This window comes from Microchirus variegatus (genome assembly GCF_963457635.1).
Source record: "Microchirus variegatus genome assembly, chromosome: 4".
NCBI lineage: Eukaryota > Metazoa > Chordata > Actinopteri > Pleuronectiformes > Soleidae > Microchirus > Microchirus variegatus.
Window position 1 is genome coordinate 13,410,905 of NC_139805.1, and position 22,496 is coordinate 13,433,400.

Genomic DNA, 22,496 nt, shown 5'->3' on the forward strand with positions numbered 1-22,496 from the left:
AGTGTGGATTCAGGGTGATGTATGCAACAGAGCTGTAGGGCCATGGAGCACAGCCTGTGATATTTATCTGCCCAATTAAGAGCAGTGTATCTCTGAGACATCTGTCAGTGATTCACCCCAAAGCAGATCTGTTTCACAGCCATCCCACTGTTGACACAGGCTATATTCTATGATGAATATTGCCTCGAGGACTGACTGTGTGTGTGTGTGTGTGGAACACACACAACTGAAATGACCCATGTGTCTGGTGTGATTTACACGTCTGGCAACCGAGTGTTTGAACCCACCACAAGCCATGGGCTAACACCACTGGCTGAGGAGAATTCTGAATTTAGATTGTTCATACGCAGCTCAGCTTGTTTCCCTCATCTTTCATGAAAGTCACCTCTGTGAATTCAGCAAAAAAAAGTATACTGTGTCTATTACATTTTCTCTACATATCACAGCATGAGGGCCAGAATGTCTGAGAATGAGTCAGAAGCATATGACTTTTAATGCAATCAATCAATCAATGCAATTCATGTCAGATTAGAGTTTATATGTATATGCTTATTGCTGTCATTATTTATTATTCTACCAATTATTTACCTGATTATTCAATAACTCAATAACCAAATGTGCTGGCCATCGTCCCGACCCTCAATCGCAGCTAGGGCGCAACAGCCATTCCCAGGTGACATAGGGCAAAACGCGGGGTAAATCCTGGACAGGTCGCCAGTCCATCGCAGAGCCAACACATAAAGACAAACAACCATCCACTCTCACACTCACAATCAAATTAGAGTGTCCAATTTACCTAATCTGCATGTTTTTAGACTGTGGGTGGGAACTGGAGAACATGCAGAAAGGTCCTTTGATCAAAATATTTACATTTCTGTAAATTAACTAATAATTTTAACTTTGTAACTGTAACGTCAGTATCATCAATAAATATAATATAGTGTAATCCTAATCCAGCCAGTGTGAGTCTGTGTGGAAAGGAAGTCAACCTGTCAACTGTTAAATAACTAAGATACGTAGAAGTGACTAAGAAGAGTGTAAAGAGAACATGATTTTAACAAGACAGAATCATTGTTTTGGCGAAAAATAATACATTGGTGTATCTTATATCGTATACAATTATTTTTGGTGGTCTGCCAACATGATGACAACTTGTAGTGGGAAAAGTAATAGGACTAGTGGAGTTTAAGTGACATCGAGAAAATGAAATGAATTCAGAGTTGATTAATAACTAAAACTTTGTGTATAAAGAAATCATCAGCGTAAATATGGCACATATTTAATTAGCTTGGCTTCATTACAGTTGGTCAAATCACCTGTCATTTAAGCTATTAAAAAAACATTTTTATTAAAAACACAGTGACAGCCATTTCCTCAGACAAAAAATGATCAAGCCAAAACTGAGATTTGTAAGTGGAAATAGGCTTTAGAGAGTGTGGCTCTGTTTGACAGTGTTATACATGTGTTTTAACAACATGTCACAAGGAAAATGAAAAGAGAAAACAGAGGCATTAGGTTTGATTATCAGGTTAAAATGTACAAGATGTTGAACTTGTCAGGGCAAGAGGTCAGTGTTTGTTTGTTTTTTTTATTGTAGAAAAAAAAGCTTCGAAGACAAATTAATGAAGACAGAAAAATGCTTTACAGTAACAAGCTCGATTACACGATATGTCTATTTTTTTTGCATTTAAATGATTATCATCACCACTGTTCAAACTTTTAACTTTGACGTGGTTAGAGAGGAAAAGCTAATCACTATTGTTAATCCACTCCACACTCAGGAGTCATGTGTCATGCGTGTTCTTGGATCCAATATGTTGATACAATAGTCGTGTCCCAAATGCAAGGCTGCGGTCAATGGAGGATAAGACTCCGTCGGACCCAGAAGTCAAACGCTGCGAAATGAGACGGTCTAGCCTACCTTTTCTTCTTCTAATTACGGCAGGCGGTAGAAGACGCTTGCAGGTTAGCGTGCCGTCGCTAATCGGCAAGCCATCACCAATTCTTCCCGATTCCCGCAGCTCTACTTTTTATTAGTGTTAGTAAATAGTCTACTTTATCTGCCGCTAACTATCTTAAAAGAACGATTCTAATGTCAAAATAATTCATTATTATATTATTATAATTATTATTTAGTTGTAAGTTAGTTGTTGTAGTATGGTTTTGAGTCTGTTTTAGGTATGTTTTGTATTTGTTTTAATTGAGTTTAATTTGGATAGAGGCTTTAGATTTTGTCATCTTTTTATCATCATAATAATAATAATAATAACAATAATGATATTAATATTACATATAGGTTACAGTAAACAGATAAAGCCGTAATAGGACACATTCTGCTATGGTTTTCTCTTCAGTCAGTCAGTCTATGACACATAGGAACTGCATGATTCCATGTCCAAACCATTAAACCATAATATTATTGTTTTACTTATGACACAAATATGATAATATAAGGCAAGCACATTCAAAAACAACCAAGATACTTACAGGACGAATACCTCTGTCAACATATGTTAATCGAATGCTGTCCACGGACACAAGAGTGCAGAGCAAATGTTGCCAAATTGAGGATAATTGTAGCATGCAAGAACATTTCGGAGAGCTTCCATATTTTCTGCTTTGCAACAAGTCCATTACTATAATCTAAAGCTCATTTTGCCGGGCAATAGTAAACATGCATTTTGAATTACAAATAGAAGTCGAATGAATTTGTTATTCACTGACGGTAAAGTAGGTCCAGAACCATCACGCTGAGAGCAATCAAGCTTTCCACGAGATTAAGAAAAGAAAAAAAGAAAAAAAAAAAGGCTTTTTGCCAAAGCTGGTTGAAGGAAAATGTGACTGAATAAATTAGGGAAGTGAGAAAGTGAATTCAACCTTTATGTTGGGATGTTTTACCTGTAAAGACCATCCTACGTGACCAAATTAAAAAATGCCTACGTTACTTTCCACTCATGCTGTCTCTATTCCCCCTCTAGAGACGAGAGATGTGAGAGCTGAGTGGCTGACCTTTGTCCTTATCATTTTAATTAACCATAGCTAATATCAGCCATTTCTGTGATGAGGAGTCAAATTACTGCACGCACACACACACACACGCACCAATCACCGACGCACACATGTGCAAGAGGATGCACACACACGAGCCTCAAAGTGCACACAAAATGGAGCGCAGCATTTTATATGTGAGAAAGATGGAGAGATTCAGATACACATCAATGATTAGCGGCTAACTAAATGTCGGGGCCACGATGGTTAATCTGTTCCTTTGGACACACTCATATTCTCGCACACACCGTTTCACTGCCAAGTTGTTATTAAATATTATCATTATTATTATTAGGGACCTCGTTATTATTATTATTATTATTCCACCACCGTGACTCTTGGTGCAACTGATGTACAGTTGAATCACAATCATCTTCAGTCAGATGAGTCTCCTGCATCACTGACATTACAGAGCTTCATTTATAACACGATTACTACAATACATGTACTTCTGGGTAACTAGACATTTGTTTGTGTTTTACTTGTGGACATCTTTGTGTTCTGTGTTGATGCAAATTGCTTATACATCGGCAAGGTTGTGTATTTTGGGATGTATTTTGATATTAGTTTGTCTTTGATACACTGTGGAATCAAAATGAGGCAATCTGTGTTTCATTTTTTTTAAAAATACACTGCCATTTCAATTTGATTTCTATTCTTATTATTTTTAGTCTTTAATAGAGCAGGTTTTTTTTGTTTTTTTTAAATCACTGACACTCCCAGACTGGAATAAACCCCCCTAGAAAAATCCAATTTGAATGAATGGGATGAATATTTTTTTTATATATATATATATATATATATATATAAATGACAAGGGTTTATTCATAAAATATGGCATTTCAGGGATTAAAAATAATAATAAAAAACATTAATATTTGTTATTTATGTTAAGGTCTAAAAGTACATGATGATTCTTAGAAAAATTAAATAAAATAAAAATAAGGAAAAATCCAATGATATAAGTTTCATTGATAGAGCACTTTTTAAAAGGGACTCTCAAGGGTAAATATTGTAAAGCTTCAGCAAAAACACTTAATGGCTACTATGGCTGTAACAGAAGTGTTTCTATATTAAACATGAGAATATAGTATATTATTATCATGAAAACATTTACAAGATGATTGTACTAAAGGAATTACTTGCAGTACAACTGAACTGTGCTTAACATTGCGTTTATTTAGCTTAGTTGTATGTTTTTGTAGAATAGGTACAGCTGAGGGACCTGAGAAGTTCCTATTCCACTGCATTTGATGGCACTTTTCCACTATAATAATATCAATCCACACACAATGAGACAAAAAAACAGAAAAACAGAACATTGAACCACAAAAGTATATTTCTGTAAGGTGCAACAAACTAAATAGAATATTTACATGGACTTTTTATGTATGTTATCTGCGCTTTGTAATAAATAATCTTAAATAACAATAAATAGCTAACCGGAGCAGTAAAGTGCATGCTGAGAAGAAATGGGAATGTGTTGACGTCCTCTTAAATACGCAACGCAACCACACAAAGTAGTGACTGGCATAGCAGCCATTTTCCGTGTACTGAATCATTAGAATCAGTGAATTAAAAAAAAAAGATTAGTTCAGTACTTCCTGCATGACTGGAGCACAGAGTCTGTCTGACACGGTCAACTGAACTGAAATACTTTGGAAGGGGTTTTGATTCGGCTCATGATTTTGCCACTTTCAGCAGTGCTGGCGCTAAATACATCAGACTTGAGACGGAGATTAATGTTTTCAGGATTTTTAAGTGTTTTAAGTATAACTGCATTGGCATTGTTTGGTTTGATTCTTCGTGATCATGACTCATGAAGTCATGCCATGCGAGAACCGTATAGAGGAAAAGTGCCATTATGGAGAGAAACACTGCAACACTGCACTGATGTGACTTGTCTGGCAGTTATCAAGGCTCTGAAAAACGAATAATCTATGTAATAATAATGTATTCACCCTCGCACCTCCATGACACTAGAAGTTTTATCTACAGAGACGTGAAGGATAGCATGGAAATGATCTTGCCGCTAGAAAATTCACATTCTGTTTCCACAAAGGTTGAGTTAACAATCACATAACAAACCGAAAGCTTTTTTTCCATTTAGATTCAAAACATGAAGCTGATTCTGCTGATAGTTCATTAATGTATTGTTAGTTTTGCAGTGGTAATGCTTTTTGTTTTACTACATTGAAAGATAAGCGTTTCATCCACCGCTGTCTATTAAAATAGATTCACCAAATTGCTCTGCAAGTCCTTGCAAAAACACTAATAGTGCATGAACTGCAGATATGTTGCATAATGACAGACAAAACTGTTGGGTTGATTTTAGACTTTTGGATTACACCAAAAAAAAAAAAACTCACTAAATAAGCTACAATAATCATTTAATGCTGGTGTTAAGAAATAAAGCCTGAACACCAGTGGGTGTATCCTTAATTTACTAAAATGTCTGCGAGCTTAAGAGAATGCATTGTATCGTTCATTGTAATTACTTTTAAAGCCTATAATAGGGAACTCACAGCAACATTCACTCTCATCATTTGGCAGTAAACGCCGCTATACAAGTCCCACTATGTGTCAATAAAATATGGCGAATTTAACATCGGGTTTTTACGGGAAATTGTTTCACCAATATGTCTTCACAGTGAAACGAGGCATACAACTGAGAGGGTGTGGATTTGGTAGCCTGTTTGTAACAGGGCTGCACTGTTGGACTGATATCTCTTTTAAACGCAACCAGCAATTAATGACAGTGACAGAATCACAGCGCATTATGAATAAAACTGACTAACCGTTTTGCCCGGGCTTTTCATTCTGCAGCCTGTAATTACACTCTATCTCTGCCCTGACATCAAAGAGAGGAGCAACAACCAAGAGGTTCAAACCTCTATTTCACTTCCTGCTAAGAAACAGTGCCCACACCGACTCTCTCGGTGGGCGTGGGCGATGACTTTTAGTGGATCTGCTCTGTTCCATATTAATGTCAAAAGAACTTTCATCATAGACAGGATTATGCCTCACATTTTTTTGAAAATGTTAACCCTGTGATGTTCTCTGTGGCACATTTAATGAAGGTTTCAGGGAAACTGATTCCGAGTACAATACGTCAGCGTGATACAGTAGAATAAATCTCTGAGCTCAACACCTTTGACTACAGTTTTCTGTTTTCAGTGATGATGGCTGGCTTGAAAAAAACATTAACAATACCCTTGTGAGGGGGGGAAGTGTGCCTCTGCTGCCCCTCCTTGGTGTGACAAGATATTCTTAGATGAGAGGTGCTGTGCATATTTAATACATTATCACATCTACAATCTTAATTAACAGAGAGGGAGGAAAAGAGCGACAGTGGCAGAGGCAGGTAATCGTGTGATGTGGTAAAAGGGCAGGTTGGTCCTGATACCATCTTTCATCCCTCCGTGCTACACGTGATAACGGTCAGGGTAGACGGTAAATAGGTCAGTGAATGAATGGTGGAGTGTGTGTGTGTGTGTGTGTGTGTGTGCAGATGAGGACCGGCAGTACAGTAAAACAGAATGGTGAGGACCAGGAGCAGCAGAGCAGTTCCGGATGTCACAGATGCTGTTGTTATTATTTCAGTTTTGCTCCATAATCAGTGCACAGCCACAGGGCAAAACTCATTCCATTTAATCTTGTTAAGTTGATTATTTGAAGGAAGGGTTTAACTGCTCGGCACTTACCTGAGCCAAATGTATCTTGAGGAAAACATGGACCCTTTTAGTCATTCAGGCAAATCCAGATGACCTTGATAATTACTGCTTTTGGCAGAGATTATGTGCGAAAACCCATTTGGCCACTGGTCAATTTGTGTAGTTGTGATAAATATTTGTACTAGTGGAACAACACTGCTGCAATAATACCCATGCCTGGAATTATATCTTTTCATCACTTTGCATAAAATTCATATTCTCATTTTTTTATTATCTTTCCCCATCATCATTTGCAAATGCACGGAGAGCAAAATAGAGGCTGTGCCCTTTACTGTGTGTGAGCTGTAACATTTGGTGCAATAGTGCTGCTGTGTTTTTAAAATACACAATTTTCTCACTTCTCGCAGGCGCTGTTTAATGGCAATGATGCAACGGCGTGTAGAGGCGCAGACGCAAACATCTAATTTGTTGCAGTGACACGAGGTCTCCGAGGGGGACAAAATGTCACGCAGATGATTGTGAACGATGACGGAGCAGCCACGGCCTCACCTAACCTCCCCTCTCTTTGATGCAGCACTGTGTGTGCGCGTGTGTCATGTGTTGAGTGTGTATTTACTCTCCCACTTCACATGTTGCCATAAAACACTCATAATGTTCAGGTAAGGCTGAATGGAATGTAATTAGTAAAGAAAATATTAAGTGGATGGCTATTTTTAAAACGCATTAAGAGAACATAATACTTTAAAATAGGCTTTACTGATCATTAATTGCAGAATATTGGCAATTTCATTCATTTTCATCTTCATTACCAGGTAAAGAAATTATGTGTTTTCATTAAATAAAGGAAAAAAAAGATATAATTTAGTGCAGATTTTTTCCTAATTACAATGTGAGCAAATACAAGAACGCCACCAGTGTATTATAGACATGGATCAAGGACCCTGGAATTAGTTGAGTTCATTGCATACAAATGTAGTTAGTCTTTTTCTGATTTTCTGTGTTATTCCTCATGGTGCACTCAGTCAAGCAAGGCAAAACTGCCAAAAAAAATCCAGTGCCATGAAATCCCTTTACTTCAACTGTAACATTGGCATTGGAGGATTAATAAATGTTTGTATGCTTGGACTGAAAAGCCCATTTTTTTCCCCTTTCCCGTTCAGCGTATACTCAGACAGCATGATCCCAGAAGCCTGTGCAACATGACAGAGCAGTTCCCCTGCTCCATTTCATATGTAAAGAAACCCCCCCCCCCCCCCCCGTTCTCCACCACTGGGCTTAAGCATGTATACACAAGTGCAGCACGGTGACAGGTAGTGGTTCACAACACGTCGGGTTTGTCAAAGCAGAAACAAAACAAAACAGAACAAAAAATAGAAAAGAAACAAAAAAAAAGGTACAGTATGATGTACTTCATGTGTTATAGCCCTACATAAAAGAAATTGATTGATGCAATATAATGCACCAAATATTTAACTACTCTAAGAAACCTGTCAGGAACATAACCAAAGGCATTTATCTGCATCTCAACATACTTCCCCGGCTCCAATTCACTCTCTTTGCTTTCAGCGGCTGGCGTGATGATTCAGCGACAGCAAATATAGATAACACACACAGCTTTAAGAATAGCTGATCTTAAAGTAAAAAAAGATGGGCACAGAACTCTTTAGGGCTGTAGGTGGGTTACAATCTGCCAGTGAGGCATAAAAAAAACACAACCCTGAATGGAAACAGAAAACCTGAAAAATCTTGGCATATCACAGAAAAGTTTTTTTTACGCTTGGGAAAGGTAGAAAAAGTTTGTTCAACCTTTTTTATTGTTGCTCCATAAAAATGAATGAAATGTGTAAGGGATTTTCATCGCAGGCTAAAATTCTAAGCATCTGTTTAGTGTGAAATAACAGTTGGTATTTGTAGGTCAAACTATTGCCAAATTTTATCCACTAGGTCACATCCATCAAGAATTCTGGACATTGCAAAACAAATTATACAGCACAACAGCTGGCACATTAGCTTTGGTTTGATAGTGGCCATATGGCCAGTGGCTAGGGGCTGCCATGACCCGATACACCTCTGGTAAAAATTCCTATTACAGAGTGTTCTTCAGAAAGCAAACATCTACGAAGCACAACCGCCCTGTGGAGGCTATTAATGCCGGCGAAGCAGCTGACGGCAGTTCATCACAGGTTTATTTGAGACACGGTTCACCTGTAACCCAAGTGCTGAGGTGAATGTCACCGCCATCACGCCACAATTCACTCATTCACTGCATCAGCCAAGTGCTTTAATGGACACACAAGGGAGCAATTGTGATCGTTTTAGCCAAGTGGGTATGGATAGAGCTATGTGGTGAATCCATCCAAGAAGTGGTAAGGTAAAGCTTTAAAGGGAACATATTATACCTTATTTCTCCAAGTTAAACTAGTTCAGACCACAAACACATGAGTGACTTATCTTTTGTTCACACTTTGCCAACTGATAGGACCTACAGAGTCCCAAATATAAGTATTTAAATTATTAAAAAGTTGATTTTGCATAATATGTCTCCTTTAATCTCAACTACGTTTCCATGACAACAGCGAGACCTGGAATTAGCCATAACTTAATGGGATGGACAAACTTTTCATACAGTACATACATTTATGTTACCAGTCAATACTGTGGATTGATCTAATACCAGTGCTCCTTTTACTCACATGTAAAACATGTATCATACTTCATTAATTCAAATAAGTCCAGGTGCAGAATATTCCATTCAAGATTTAAGACCATGTTATTTTGAGAATGTTCTACCAGTAAAGGTTAGAAAGCCCCTGATTGCATTGTCAATACATTTACTTGGAAGAGTGTGCAGGATGTGATGATTAAACACACACAAATGAGCTCAACACAATCCATTCCAGTATTTACTGTAGATCAGTCACATTTAGTCAATACCAAATCAACTTAATAAAGTCAATGTCGAGGGCAGGACTTGTTCTATAAAGACGACTAATGGTGGAGCTTTTCAAGGGCAATAATGGTCGTTTGAAGCATGAAAAAGCTGAGTCGGTTATTATTCCCCCAACTCATAAGAGAATAAGTGAAATGCCAGTCACTGTCATGATTAGGGCTGGGTTGAAAAACTTAACTTCCAGTTAGTTGTCACTAAGAGAAAAAATCTATCATTTCAACACAGCCTAAAAATGAAAAAGGAATTTAATTTTCAGCTGAATCCCTGTGCCTATATACACGTGCATATAGTCAATAGTCAAAACAAAACATCACTGTTGTCTTCTTCTAATGAACAAAAAGGGCAAGCTGTGCTCACAGCACTCACTGCTGGACAACCTATTAATTACTTTGAATAACCCGAGGACAGGCTTTGAGCTAGGATTTTTTAGAGGGTGTCCATTTTTGTTTGTTAACACCTTCACCTGCTAGATAAAAGCCTGCCTGAGGGTGTTTGTAGGCTGGATATTTTGAACTTGAACAGGTTTTTTTGTATTCGAGTTTGAATGATCACCGACGACTATATTATACATTTGCACTATAATGAACTTTTTAATGGAAACATTAATATATTTAAAGATTCACCCGATTAGAGAGATCCACATTTTATACAATTTGCAGCATTAGCTCAGTGAAAATCACTTTCATGACCAGGCAAAATTGGTCTGGAAACCAAAACATATTGATAATTGATTGAGACATTTAAAATCCATCCATCCAGTAAAATATATTAGTTTACAGCCACCACTAGTTATATAATCCATACATTTCCAATAACAATATTAATCACACTTTTAAAAAATATATAAAGAGAATAATGTCTTATAAATACTAATTAGTTCTGCATGTATTCCCACAAGGATGCAGCGGCAAGTGTTTGTTAAGTGGACTGTGTGTTTGTAGAACTACTGAAATATACAAAAGAGCATCCTTGAATGCATCATCAGCAGCCCTGTTTTGTCTTGTGTAATGTGTAAGTGCTGAAATGTCTGAGGTTAAATGAATATACCTCTAAACGCAACATGCTGTGGCCTCCACATCATTTGGTTTCATTTAGTCTTTAAACTGTTGTTTTTCTTATTAAATATCAGGAGAAATGTGTGTATACACAAAGCAGAAGTGGCATTTAAATAAGCAAATGAAGCCAGTGACCCACGATTTGTGCCAGACTTGCTGCGAGAGCGGTGATCTGCATTTCCACATGACGAGCGGAGGCAGCGCAGCCATCGGCCACTATCGGAGCAAAGGGTCCACCAGTGCCAATACGTTGTCAAATGTCCTATCAGTCATTGAATCGGCGAAAAAGATTAATCAGCCGATCTCTAAACTAAACAGTTTAAGATCGAGGGGTGGCTTTGAGGGGAGTGAATTCCCCGATCACCAGGGGGAAATAAGAGAGAATAAAATAAGTGCACAGCAGAGGAAACATTTGTAAGGTTGTGACAATATACAAGGCTGTTGATGGACACACTGGCAGAGGCAGAGACTGCCCCCGTGACATTTCACCAATGGGACGGTCTCTTTAAATCTTTAAATGCAAAGGTGCTCTGACGAGTTGAAGAGTGAGGACAGAGCATTATGTTTATACTTCAAGCTTCATTGCAGATTAATAATCAGTCCACTTCACAATATTTAACTTTCAATGCTTACAACATACGCATGCGGTTATTACAGATGGACTCCAGGTAATATTTTAATGAAGTGCTCACTCTCCAAGTGTGCAATTATCCATCAACATAAATAACAATGTACACATTTAAATGAACAAATTAACATTGAGTGCAAATACTGAAACATTAGGCCTGTATGCTGACAGTGAATATTTACACATAAAGTGTCACAATATTGCTACACTATATATATATATATATATATATACAAACACACACACATTTCCCTGCTATATTTGCTATATTATAATAACCGCATTGGCTTTGTTTTATTCTTATTTATTCCTTTATTTATTCCTTTTATAGGTACTTCTCTTGTACGTATTTTACAGCAACTTAAAACTTAATTACAAAACTGAAAACTAAGAACATATTCATTTATATTTAATGGCCTTTCACGGCTCACCTTATAGTGAATCACTGCTCTAAATTGCATGCTCATGGTCTACGACGTGTTTTTGCAAACCCCTGAGAAGCTGATCTAAAGTGTCTGCCACCTCAGAGGAGGCTAGTTTACAAAGACACTATCCAGCCTTTGCACCAAGACATTCTGGATAAAGACAAACAGGTGTATTCACACAGGTATTTTCTAAGTCCATTGAGTCATATGTTCTAAACCACTGCCAGCTGCAGAGACATTTCTTACTTGTAAATTTCACTGTGCAGCTCAAACATCTACACCAGTGTGTTCCAAACCCTTTAACTCTTCTATTAAATACTGTGGTATGCATATTCCAACATTATGTCCCGTTGTAATTAGTCATTTCCTCGGCTTGGCTTGAAAACAACACTTATTTCCTGCCTTAGGTGACCATGAAGGTGGGAAAAGTGGGCATTAAACGCAGGCCATAAAACTATTGCAAAATAAAAGAATGAATTAAAAGCAGAATAGCAAAATGGAACAATATGTTCTTCTGACAGCTTGTCCCCTCTCTAAACATATTCAGAATGTACCACACATGCTGTAAACCTTTGCAACAACCTATTAAAGAAATACAACACGGCATTTGTAAAATGGCTTTCAGAAAATGTTTTCCTGTTTAGCTGCTAACCCACAGTCACAAGCAGTAACATAAAAATCCACAATCCACTGCCAAATCATGCCACTTCCAACATGCATTATTGAACTAGTTAGATGCCTAAAATGTAGCCCAATTTGTACTCTGTAAATAAAAACACTATTATACTATTATTTCAGTTTTACATAATAATAGTGTTTCCTTGTTCCAGTTGTTTCTTTGCAGAATGTATGTATAAATAACTAGGCCTGAAATAAGCTTCCCCAGTTTTAAAGACCAGCAACCCGCCAATGATAACTGCATATTATTGATACTCCAATACATGTTTTTTTGGTAAGTTGGTGGAGTAAATCAGTCATTGCTGCAGTTACTACCACAGTTACTTCTTCAGCTCAGCCCAAAGCATGTGTGGTGCAGCAGTGAAAAGGGTCCCCCCACCGAACAGTGTTTTGTTGCACCATGGTCCGTTTTCAGCAGTGCTGTCACTAAATACATCAGACCCCTCTGTTAAATGATGAGATTTTAGACAAATCCTTGCTAAATGTTGGAGATTAACCCACGTTTTCTGGATTGTTAAGTCTTCTTAAATGATCTATAGTTCGGCCTTGTCCGGTTTGATTCTCGTGCCTTTTCCTGTGATGGCACTCTGACCAATCAGTGGACGGTAGTCTGGGGCCTGAGCAGGTACAAAAAAAAAGGATACCAGGTACCAGGTACTATCGCTAATGGAAAATCAAAATAAGCGTGCCTTGGCGCGGCGAATCGTGGAAACACACCATATGTCACTTATGGTGCGTTCCAAACCCATCCAAACCAGTTGGGCATGGGACTTATCCTACCTCCAACTAGAAAAAGTGCACCGCCATTGTTCTCTGACTTAATTTTGGTGAAGTGGGGGTAGGTCGATCAGCCCCGACTTCGCGAGTAGGAGGTCCCACTTCGACAGGCATTCCAGTGTACTTTTTGTAGTTGGAGGTAGGATAAGTCCCATGTCCAACTGGTTTGGATGGGCTCTGGAACGCACCATAAGCCCAAATAGGCCCAAAGAAATCACACTGTTTAGCACTTTACTTGAATACCTAATTGAATGTTTCTAATCTTAGCCCTATATCATATCATCCATATCAAAAAAAAATATATACCAGTTTTAATATGTAGCAGTATACCCCCCAGCACTACAGTACAGTATAGTTCTGTAAAAACACCTACTACCTGCTGTACCTAAAGCCAGGAAGGTGTGATCAAAGCTCTACTTTCTGCCTCCTGACATTTAAACCAACAAGCTTACGTTCTCTTTCATCAGCTACAGGCTCAAAATATAGCCAATGCTTTTTGCCGTCAACTGAAGCTAAGTTCACACTACATGATTTTCAGCCCGATAACGTGCTCACCGGCGAGTTCCGCAAGTCTCTCCTAATTGCCCCTAATTGGCCTCGTCGGCAGTCGCTAAGTGTGAAATATTTAAAGACGGGGCCCGCGGAGACTGCCGATGCCTCCCCGATGCATCACACAGACCCTGATCTCATTTGGAGCATGCTGGAAATCTGATCTGCGGTTAAAACTCAAGAAGGAAGAAGACAGCATTGTTTCAAAGAGAAGCGGAGGAAGAAAAAAAAATAATGCTACAACAGGAGAATCTACAATGAAAGATGCAGAATTCTGTCACTATTCACTCATGTGTGATTCTGAATGTCATGTAGTGCGAACTTAAATAAATGTTATCATATCAGTGAAGGCAACCTGACTTAAGCTCTTAAATATGGAGACCTATAAACCTGAAAAAAGACATCAGTGATTCTACGCAAGGTGTGCACGTTAAGAGAGAGGAGGCAAGTGCAGCATAAGCAGAGAGTGAAGGTATTAAAGTTGCCTTATTATTCCATCATTGAGTTACACCATAGGATCTCTTTATATAGTTATTGAAGTGTATATTAAAGTGTTACATAGTTTATCTGCTAGTGCCCTCATGAGAGACATAATTATATATATATATCAGTGGTAGACAATATATGCATATCTATCTTCTGTATCATATGGGAGTATACTGTATAAACTATATGTTCAGAGACCAGGCAATTAAAGTTGTATTTTATTTATTTTTGTTTGAACCACACTCCCAACATAGACTCATATTCCCATAACACAAAGCCCCGCAACACAAACGCATTTATATTTCATACACATTCACACAACTGTCTGCTGAAATGAAGGGCATTCAAGGAGAGACGATGTATGTATCTGTGTTTTACCAACCCACCTGGAGTGGAGAAGGATACAGAACCAGATAAATAAGTAATATAGTGGTCAGGAATATATAACCGTGCACAGTATTCTTAGATTTGCTATGGGTATTTTGTTGGCGGAAATGTATTTTGAAATGACTCACCAATGAGTGGTTAAATAAATAAAAGCAGAAGTTGTATGGGGAAAAAGCAGCTATTATCCATTCAATTATTACACCCAGCAGTGAAATATCACACAACACAGTTGCACATAAGTGAAATACCTTATGATCAAAGATTACATACCTTTGACAATAAGGTTGAGGAGCTTTGGCCGTGGGTTGCGCTCGCTCTGAATGGAGCACGTGTACTGGCCATCGTCAGTTACATCCACTCTCTGTATCTGAAGGCTGTACTCGTGTTTGTCACCAACGCTCGACACAATGGACACTCGAGGGTCCACGGACCACTTGTCGTTCCCTGCGAATATGATGCTCGAGCGGTTCAGCCAGGCTCCTTTTGAGATCCCGTCCAACAGGTAGCACCTTGAACGACAAGAGACACCTTGTTAGACGTGGAGAAATGCTTGCTTTCTGGGTGAAAAACAGGAAAAGTCATCGTGTTTGCCGTGTAAATGACACTTTGTCATATCATGAGCATAGTGTGGTCCAAGGGAAGTATACATTATAGTCATATACATCTCAGCAATTTCAGAATATGACGGAATTTTAAGGCAATACTTAATGTGACTCATGAGGATAGCTGCTAGGGACCTTATAAAAAAAAGACAAATGTTTTGGTAAAAGGTGTTCCTTAGTGTGTCACGATAAACAAATGATCTGCTACATCCACACCATTGTCAAATGACTTCAAACAATGCTGACTACGCCCATCAGCTCCACACAACACTCTTTGTTTTTTCGCAGTAGCTGTGTTTTGTTCTTGTTTGTGGAGACACAGAGTGATGTGTTTTACATTGGGGCAAACAGCGGGAAGCATAGCAGGTAGGTACACTAGAAAAGTGAGATGGTAGCAAACTCAAAGGTTAAGGTATTATCCCCAGGTCTCTGAAACATGAGTGAGGTAGGGAGATACTGAAACAAATGTTGAAAGAGAACAGCTGGAATATGGTCCTAGAGTTGTCCTTTCAGAGAGCTCTGAACCTCTCACCCATGGTGTGGGGTCAGTCTAGGAGTGAAGTCACACTGGTAACAGAAGTTACTGGAGCTGAAATCTGGTCCAACACAGAGCAATTCATATTAATCAGCTAATGAAATCAATGTGCCTCCATTTATGGCTACTGCAAAGAGACAATCAGGCAAGTGTATGTGTGTCAGGTTTCATATTATTAAAACAATTAGACTTCCCAGTGGCCATGCATTACTTTTGCACTATGAAGGATTTGAACAGAGGATAAGAGACCAAAGTTGCAAATCAAATGCGGCACATTTTCCTCTGAAAACACATGGTAATTTGTCTTTTTTTTAAACCTCACAATTACAACACTATGTCTGTTTTGCACATAGCATTTCAATATGAGCATTAATGGAAATCTAAAAACAACTAAAACATTCTCAAACATCCCTGTCTGAGTGTATTGCATTCTAGGACAGACTCACAATTTCCCTTTGAAAGCTAACCTCACAGAAGTGTTCGGACAAAAGACATCACATTATATTCAGTGACAAATACTGTAATAATGAGAAGGAAAAGAGGCAAATCAAGTTTGGCTGTCTCACTGTTGTAGACACGCCACGCTGACAGCCAACACCAAAGCCACTGAGGAAATCAGCCTGGCACTAACCACAAAGCTCTTTACCCTCCATGCCAAGAAAGTGTCTGTCAGGAAAGTGGGCAGGGGACAATGGCATAGTCCAAACTGGTCTTCCCTAGAGAGAACATACTGCCCACGAGACAAATTAGTGGGAAACAATGGAGAAAAAAAAACAAAAGACAAGTCCAGGTATTTTGATAAGCCCACACAAAAGCCATGATGTTACGCTCAATAGAGAATTATAATTCCAGCGAGCAAGTAACTGAAGTACTTATTTTTATTTTGTGCATCAAACACTAATCCAAATGTCCAACTGAGCGTTTTGAAACTTCATGACAATGACCTCATATGCAATCCTTAGGATTCAACACATTTTGAATACTTTTACTACCGTTTAGAGGAAAAGCTTTAAAGTGATCCTCTTTGATTGCAGGCCTTAAGCAAGAAATAATTTAACACACCTTTGTGGCACTGCTCAGTGTGACACTTTAAGTCCTGAGCATTAATGCACCCGTGGGCAGCCCACAACCACTGCTATGATATACCTGCAAATTGCAAGACTTTTTTATTTCTCTTCATTATATATACTGTACCCCTTATAAAACAAGGTAACCCTTAATCCATGTCATACGTGGAGTTTGCTGTTAATGTCTCAAAGAACTGTCCTTTCAAACATAGGTTTAAAGGGGGATTTGCCTCTGAAATTATTCAGAAGCTGTGATTAGGCTGAGTACTTGCCGGTTAGAATCCACTTCACTGGGATTTTTTTTCTAAATTGACTTTATTTCAAAAGGTTCCAAATCACACATGCAGCATAGACTGTTACTATCCATGTACATGATTGTTCCGTTTCAACTACTCACAACTGCAGCTCTTTGGGGGGGGAAAGGAAAATTGCAAACTTTAAACAGCGACGTTTCAAGGACAAATTATTGATTAGGAAGTATCACTTAAACAGGGCCAATCCACCCCCATAAACACATGTCTGAAAACATGATCAGGATGAAGTGGGGCTTTTATTTTATTTACAATATTACCTACAGATGACAACAGATGTCCCTGGCACACATTTATGAGCCAGCTTCCAGAGGCCGAGGTCAAGTTGAAATGTATTTATGTCGCACTTTTAAAAATGACCCCTGTTGCCCCAAAGTACTTTAACATGTTTAAAGGAAATGAAAGGAGACAACAAAAATACAATCATGTAAAAGTCACCGGTTCCACATTTATGGCCCTGTCATAGAAAAGGCTCCGTCCCCATGAGTTTTAAGCCTGGAGCTAGGAATGTCCAGCAGCTGCTGAATTATTTACCTCGGCGCTCTGACTGGAGTTTCAAGGCGCAACAACTCCGTCAGATAAGGTGGCACATTATTTAGCAAAAACAAGCAAAAACATTCTGAACTGGATCCTGTGGGTGGCGGGAAGACTATGTAGTGAAGCCAGAACAGTGATCATGGGATCACATCCCACCCTATCAGCATATGTGTTGCTCTAATTCCTTTGCCATAGTAGCCTTATTTGGGAAAAAAGGATTTTCATCTTATCGTTTGTCCATTTTAAAAGCATTATCAATTATTTCCGTTAAGACTTCAAAGAATTTAATTCCAATGCAATCCTTGTCAGATGTTAGAGTAAGGTAGATCTGAACATCATGAGCAAAACAATGAAAAAAAAATCCCAATAAGAGAGGGCCTAAAATGTTGCCTTGTGGGACCCCACAGCCTAAAGGGGCTGATGAGTACTGGCAAAGATGGACAGAATGTCCTATCTAACAAATATGATTGAAACCATTTTAGAACAGTGCCTTTCAAGCCCACACAGCACTCAAAGCCTGAGAGAAGAATTTGATGGTCAACAGTATTAAATGCTGCAGTTAAATCTAAAAGAACCAGCAAAGCAGCGTTCCCAGAGTCAGCAAAGTTCATTACAAGCTCTTAAAAATGCTTTTTTCCATGCATTGATGTGATTTAAAACTAGACTTAAACTTTATTTCTAAAATGGCATTAAAATCCAAGTAAGACTGAAGTTGCCAATGCACAACAATTCTACAACATAAAAGGAAGCTTAGAAACAGGTCTAAAGTTAGAGAGAACAGAGGGATCTACGTACATTGTGCATCTTAATGAGAGTGTGTTTAAAATACCTTCAGACACAGCCAGAGATTTGATGTCACAACACTAGGTTAGTCACAGGGATTAACATTAAGATTGTTAAAAAGTCAGTAACAGGTTTGAAATGAACAGTGTTTCTGGGCACCTGCGAGTTGAGGTGCAATCATTCAGTCACAGTTATGATGCAGGTTTAGGGTGTCAGGTTGTGAACACATCAAGCCAAACATGTCTGTGCAAGTGAAATTTAAAAGGTGAATCATTTCATTAGCACTGAAGTGAGAAGAGTCAACCACACTGGGAAGCACAGTGTCATTGAAAACTGCAATTCTAATTGTGGATTAAATGTGTGCCAGTGACCCCTTTCATGTGTGTGGACAGACACCGACTGTGAGATTAAACGAGTTTAGAGTTTGTAAAAAGTTCTTGACCAGCGGTTTGGAGGGACAGGACACCAAGAGCTGAACAATTTCAAATTTTAAATCCCTTGTTGAATTTAAGATGGAAATCCAATTCCTGGGACTCAAAGAAATCTCTATGCAGAATGGTCTTATAACAGGCAAAGAGTGAGTTCCTTGCTTTCTGGCAATTTTGCCCATTTCAGTCGGCGTTGGTTTGCATCTGTGGACCTGAGGTCACAGATGTGTCGTGTGTGAGAAGAGGAGCCTCCACAAGTGTGTACAGCTGGCTCACAGGTAAAGGACTGGGAATGCCCAGAATCCACTGCATTCTGCAATTCCACAGCAGATACAGTAATTCACCAGAGGGAGAAGGCACCTGCTGTGAAGGCCTTGGCCATTGCCACAAATCAGGTAAGCCCTGATTCTCACTTGCCACTTTGTTGCCCTGTTTCCTGGGGTGTTTCCAATGGGCACTGGCATTGGGAAGGTGGTACAGAAATACCAGTACAGCCAATAGAAATGAAGGAGGAGGACCAGAGTTAGTTTGATGAGCTGGATCTTAGAATCTTATTTTAACTTGAGCTGCTCAGATATTAAGAAGTGATTTGTGATCATAAACCAGCAGAGTAGAGACATTTTGACAGCAAACATATAAAAATCAAGGCAAATAGTTAGCTGAAAAGGCCTAACAGACGGCTCACCGTGCAAAATACGCCTGGAGCCAACTTCCAACCTCCCCATGGAGAGTTGATGTGTGTCGGTGTGTTGTTGGTGTGTCTCCGAAGCAGGAGGGTGCTCGCTATTTGCAGAACATTCTACATTACATTCTAAATTGTACAAAAAGGGCTTGCATCTCCGAGATGCTGTTGCTGCTGTGGCTGGCACTGTCATATGATATGGTGGGAAACCTTACTGTACATGCAGGGTGCATGTTAGGTTTCTGAGGGATACAACTTCAATAAGAGAGAGCTTAAAGTTGGCAGCATACGTAGGTCGCAGGTCATTACAGTTCAAATATGCACTTTACATCCCATGTTTGAAATAACATTGCATTTTGAATGAAAATTGACAGCACTGTGTCACTTGCCTGATGACAATATGTGATTAATCCCTAGCAACAGTCCATACACTTTACAAAGGTATGTTATACACACATAAAGTATAGCATATAACATCAATGTTGCTATTGACCAATTATAATCAAGTATTCAACCAAGTCATGTTTGACAACGCGTCAAATGTATCTCCCCTATTTTTGTTGTTTGGGTTAATAAGGCTACTGGTGTTTATTCTGAATCAACAGAAATAAACGTGACAATCGACTGCTCAGAAAAATTAAATGTTAATTGACTTACTTGACTCCTAAAATAATAATTTTACTTTCCTGCATTGCACCCCCTTTAGCATGCAGCTTGGCCAATCCAGATAGCATATGACGAGCAGCCCCATTTGCACCAAGTCTATCTGTATTTCTATTTGGTGCAAAATATGGTTTAATTATGATGAGCGTTTTCCTGTCTGAATTATCTATTATGATTTGGACATAGTGGACTGGTCTAGAATACCCAATGCAGTGAGTCTCAGGCCCAGAATCATGAAGACGAGATCACGCAAGGGCCCAAATAAGCAGCAGGAAATTAGAAATATTTTGTAATTTCAGGTTTTAACAAAACATGACATCATCAGTGGTTTGAATGTTATATCAAAGAGCCATCATTTTGTTGTTAATTATTTTTAACTGATGATTGAACAACGGCAGTTTTAATTTTGTTCCAAGTGCTCCATCTGTGAGTCACGTAACTTTGTGTTTGGTTAAAAACAAAACAAAATATATATCCATTATCACCCTGTTGGTTTGACGAAACAGAAAGGGTTGTCATCAACACTATCATTTAGCTGGACTTTTACCCCGACGGTCATCCTTAAAGATAGACAAAGAGAAAGAGAAAAAGCTGGCAGATTGAGGTTTTTAGTGGTAACAAACCTTTGTGTTTTTAGACTTACTTTTATTGATTATTGCTCCACACTCGAATTTAATGTCCTCAATAAAGTTTTGTTTACCCCACATTGGGAAATGTGAAGATGTCCCTTTGTGTTTTGGTGGCCTTGCACCTTCAAAGGAAGTGGTGATGTGCTTATAATAAATAAGCACTTTTTTATGGATGGAAGCATTATTCTTTCCAAATTTTGTTCAGAAAAATGGTACTTTAAAACAAAGTAATAGACATTTGGGCATGCTATGTTGTCTTTTATGTTATGACAATTATGTAATATGTTAGAAACAAAAAACATCAAGGTAATATGTTCATGGTAACCCCTGATGTAACGTGCCAACGCATATTAAATCTAAAACAGAGTTTATTTTTACAAGGATATTTTCCCGTTAAAACCATCTCACAACCTACATTATTTTAGACAACCTTGAACAAAACAATAAAAATGACAGTCGCATCATTCTTCTGTCATCTCCCATGTCCATTTCATCAGTCAAGCAAACTGGCAAAAAAAGTGACATCACAACGAGCATGACCTTTGCTTTTATCATGTCCATATTCCCCAGGATACTGACATAAAAACAAAGCTGAGGTAATTATTCCACATGCTTCAGAGTAATCACTCCGAATCACCTTTGGGAGTTAAAACTTGTGCTAATTGATACTCTTATTTATCCCTGCTTCAGAGGAGTAACTGCAGAAGCACATTTTTTTGTCTCAAAAATAAGAGATTTTCACAAACCCAAGTGATTACGTGTGGAAAAAGGAATGTGATTAGCTGCTGTTTCAAGTGCCTCGTGTCAATGGAGAGTGATGACACACCATTAATTACAGAATGGCATCTGGAAAAAAATGTGGCAGATTACAACCCATTCAGTCAGACCCATTGAAGCTCGTTGATTAGAGGCCATACTTAACACTGGGCCTGATTCTGACCCAGACTCTCATTTGCTTTGTAAAACCAAATAATATGTTCCTTAAATGTAAATATTGCTCCTGATACTCACTAAATTTGATATTGATACAATATGTGAGTGTTTCATAGTTTGGTGGTTCATATTCAGTAGATCTGTGTCTATGTGTGGGATCATCTGTTGTCTGAAAATGATGTGTTACATAAGATGAGAAACACACAGGATGTTTCAATGCTAAGCCATGTAAAACGAGAGCTGATTTATTGCTGATGTTTTAGCTAACTCTGTTTAAAAGAGAATCCAGTGTTAAGGTCTGGACTGTGATGGCCAATCAATGTGTGAAAATGATTTCTCATACTCCCTGAACCACTCTTTCACAATTTGAGCCCGATGAATCCTGGCATTTTCATCTTGGAATAATGATGAAATAATCTGGTCATTCAGTACAGTTTATTCAGGTAGTCAGCTGACCTCTTTCTTTGGGTTTTAATGTTGCTGAATCTAGACCTGACCAACTGCAGGATTGTACGGTATTATCCAATAGGAGGCTCTTACCCATTTGCGTTTGTTGCTCAACCAACATGGAGTAACATTAGCAATTAGTTTGAAAGAATTGAAAGAAGCATAAACATTTTGTGTAGCTCGTGGAAATGGTAAATCCCAGAGATAATCCTCCTCACTACA

The 22,496-nt window shown here is 38.5% G+C and overlaps 1 protein-coding gene across 1 annotated transcript in view; it reads right to left on the bottom strand.

Moving 5' to 3' along the window:
* negr1 (neuronal growth regulator 1) overlaps positions 1-22,496 on the bottom strand; it is a gene marked incomplete at both ends in the record, with an annotated part of 139,932 nt that overhangs the window by 81,244 nt on the left and 36,192 nt on the right. The window contains one exon of the mRNA XM_083888464.1: positions 14,928-15,166. Within this exon, the coding sequence (XP_083744590.1) occupies positions 14,928-15,166 (239 nt within the window). The remainder of the gene's footprint in view (positions 1-14,927; positions 15,167-22,496) is intronic.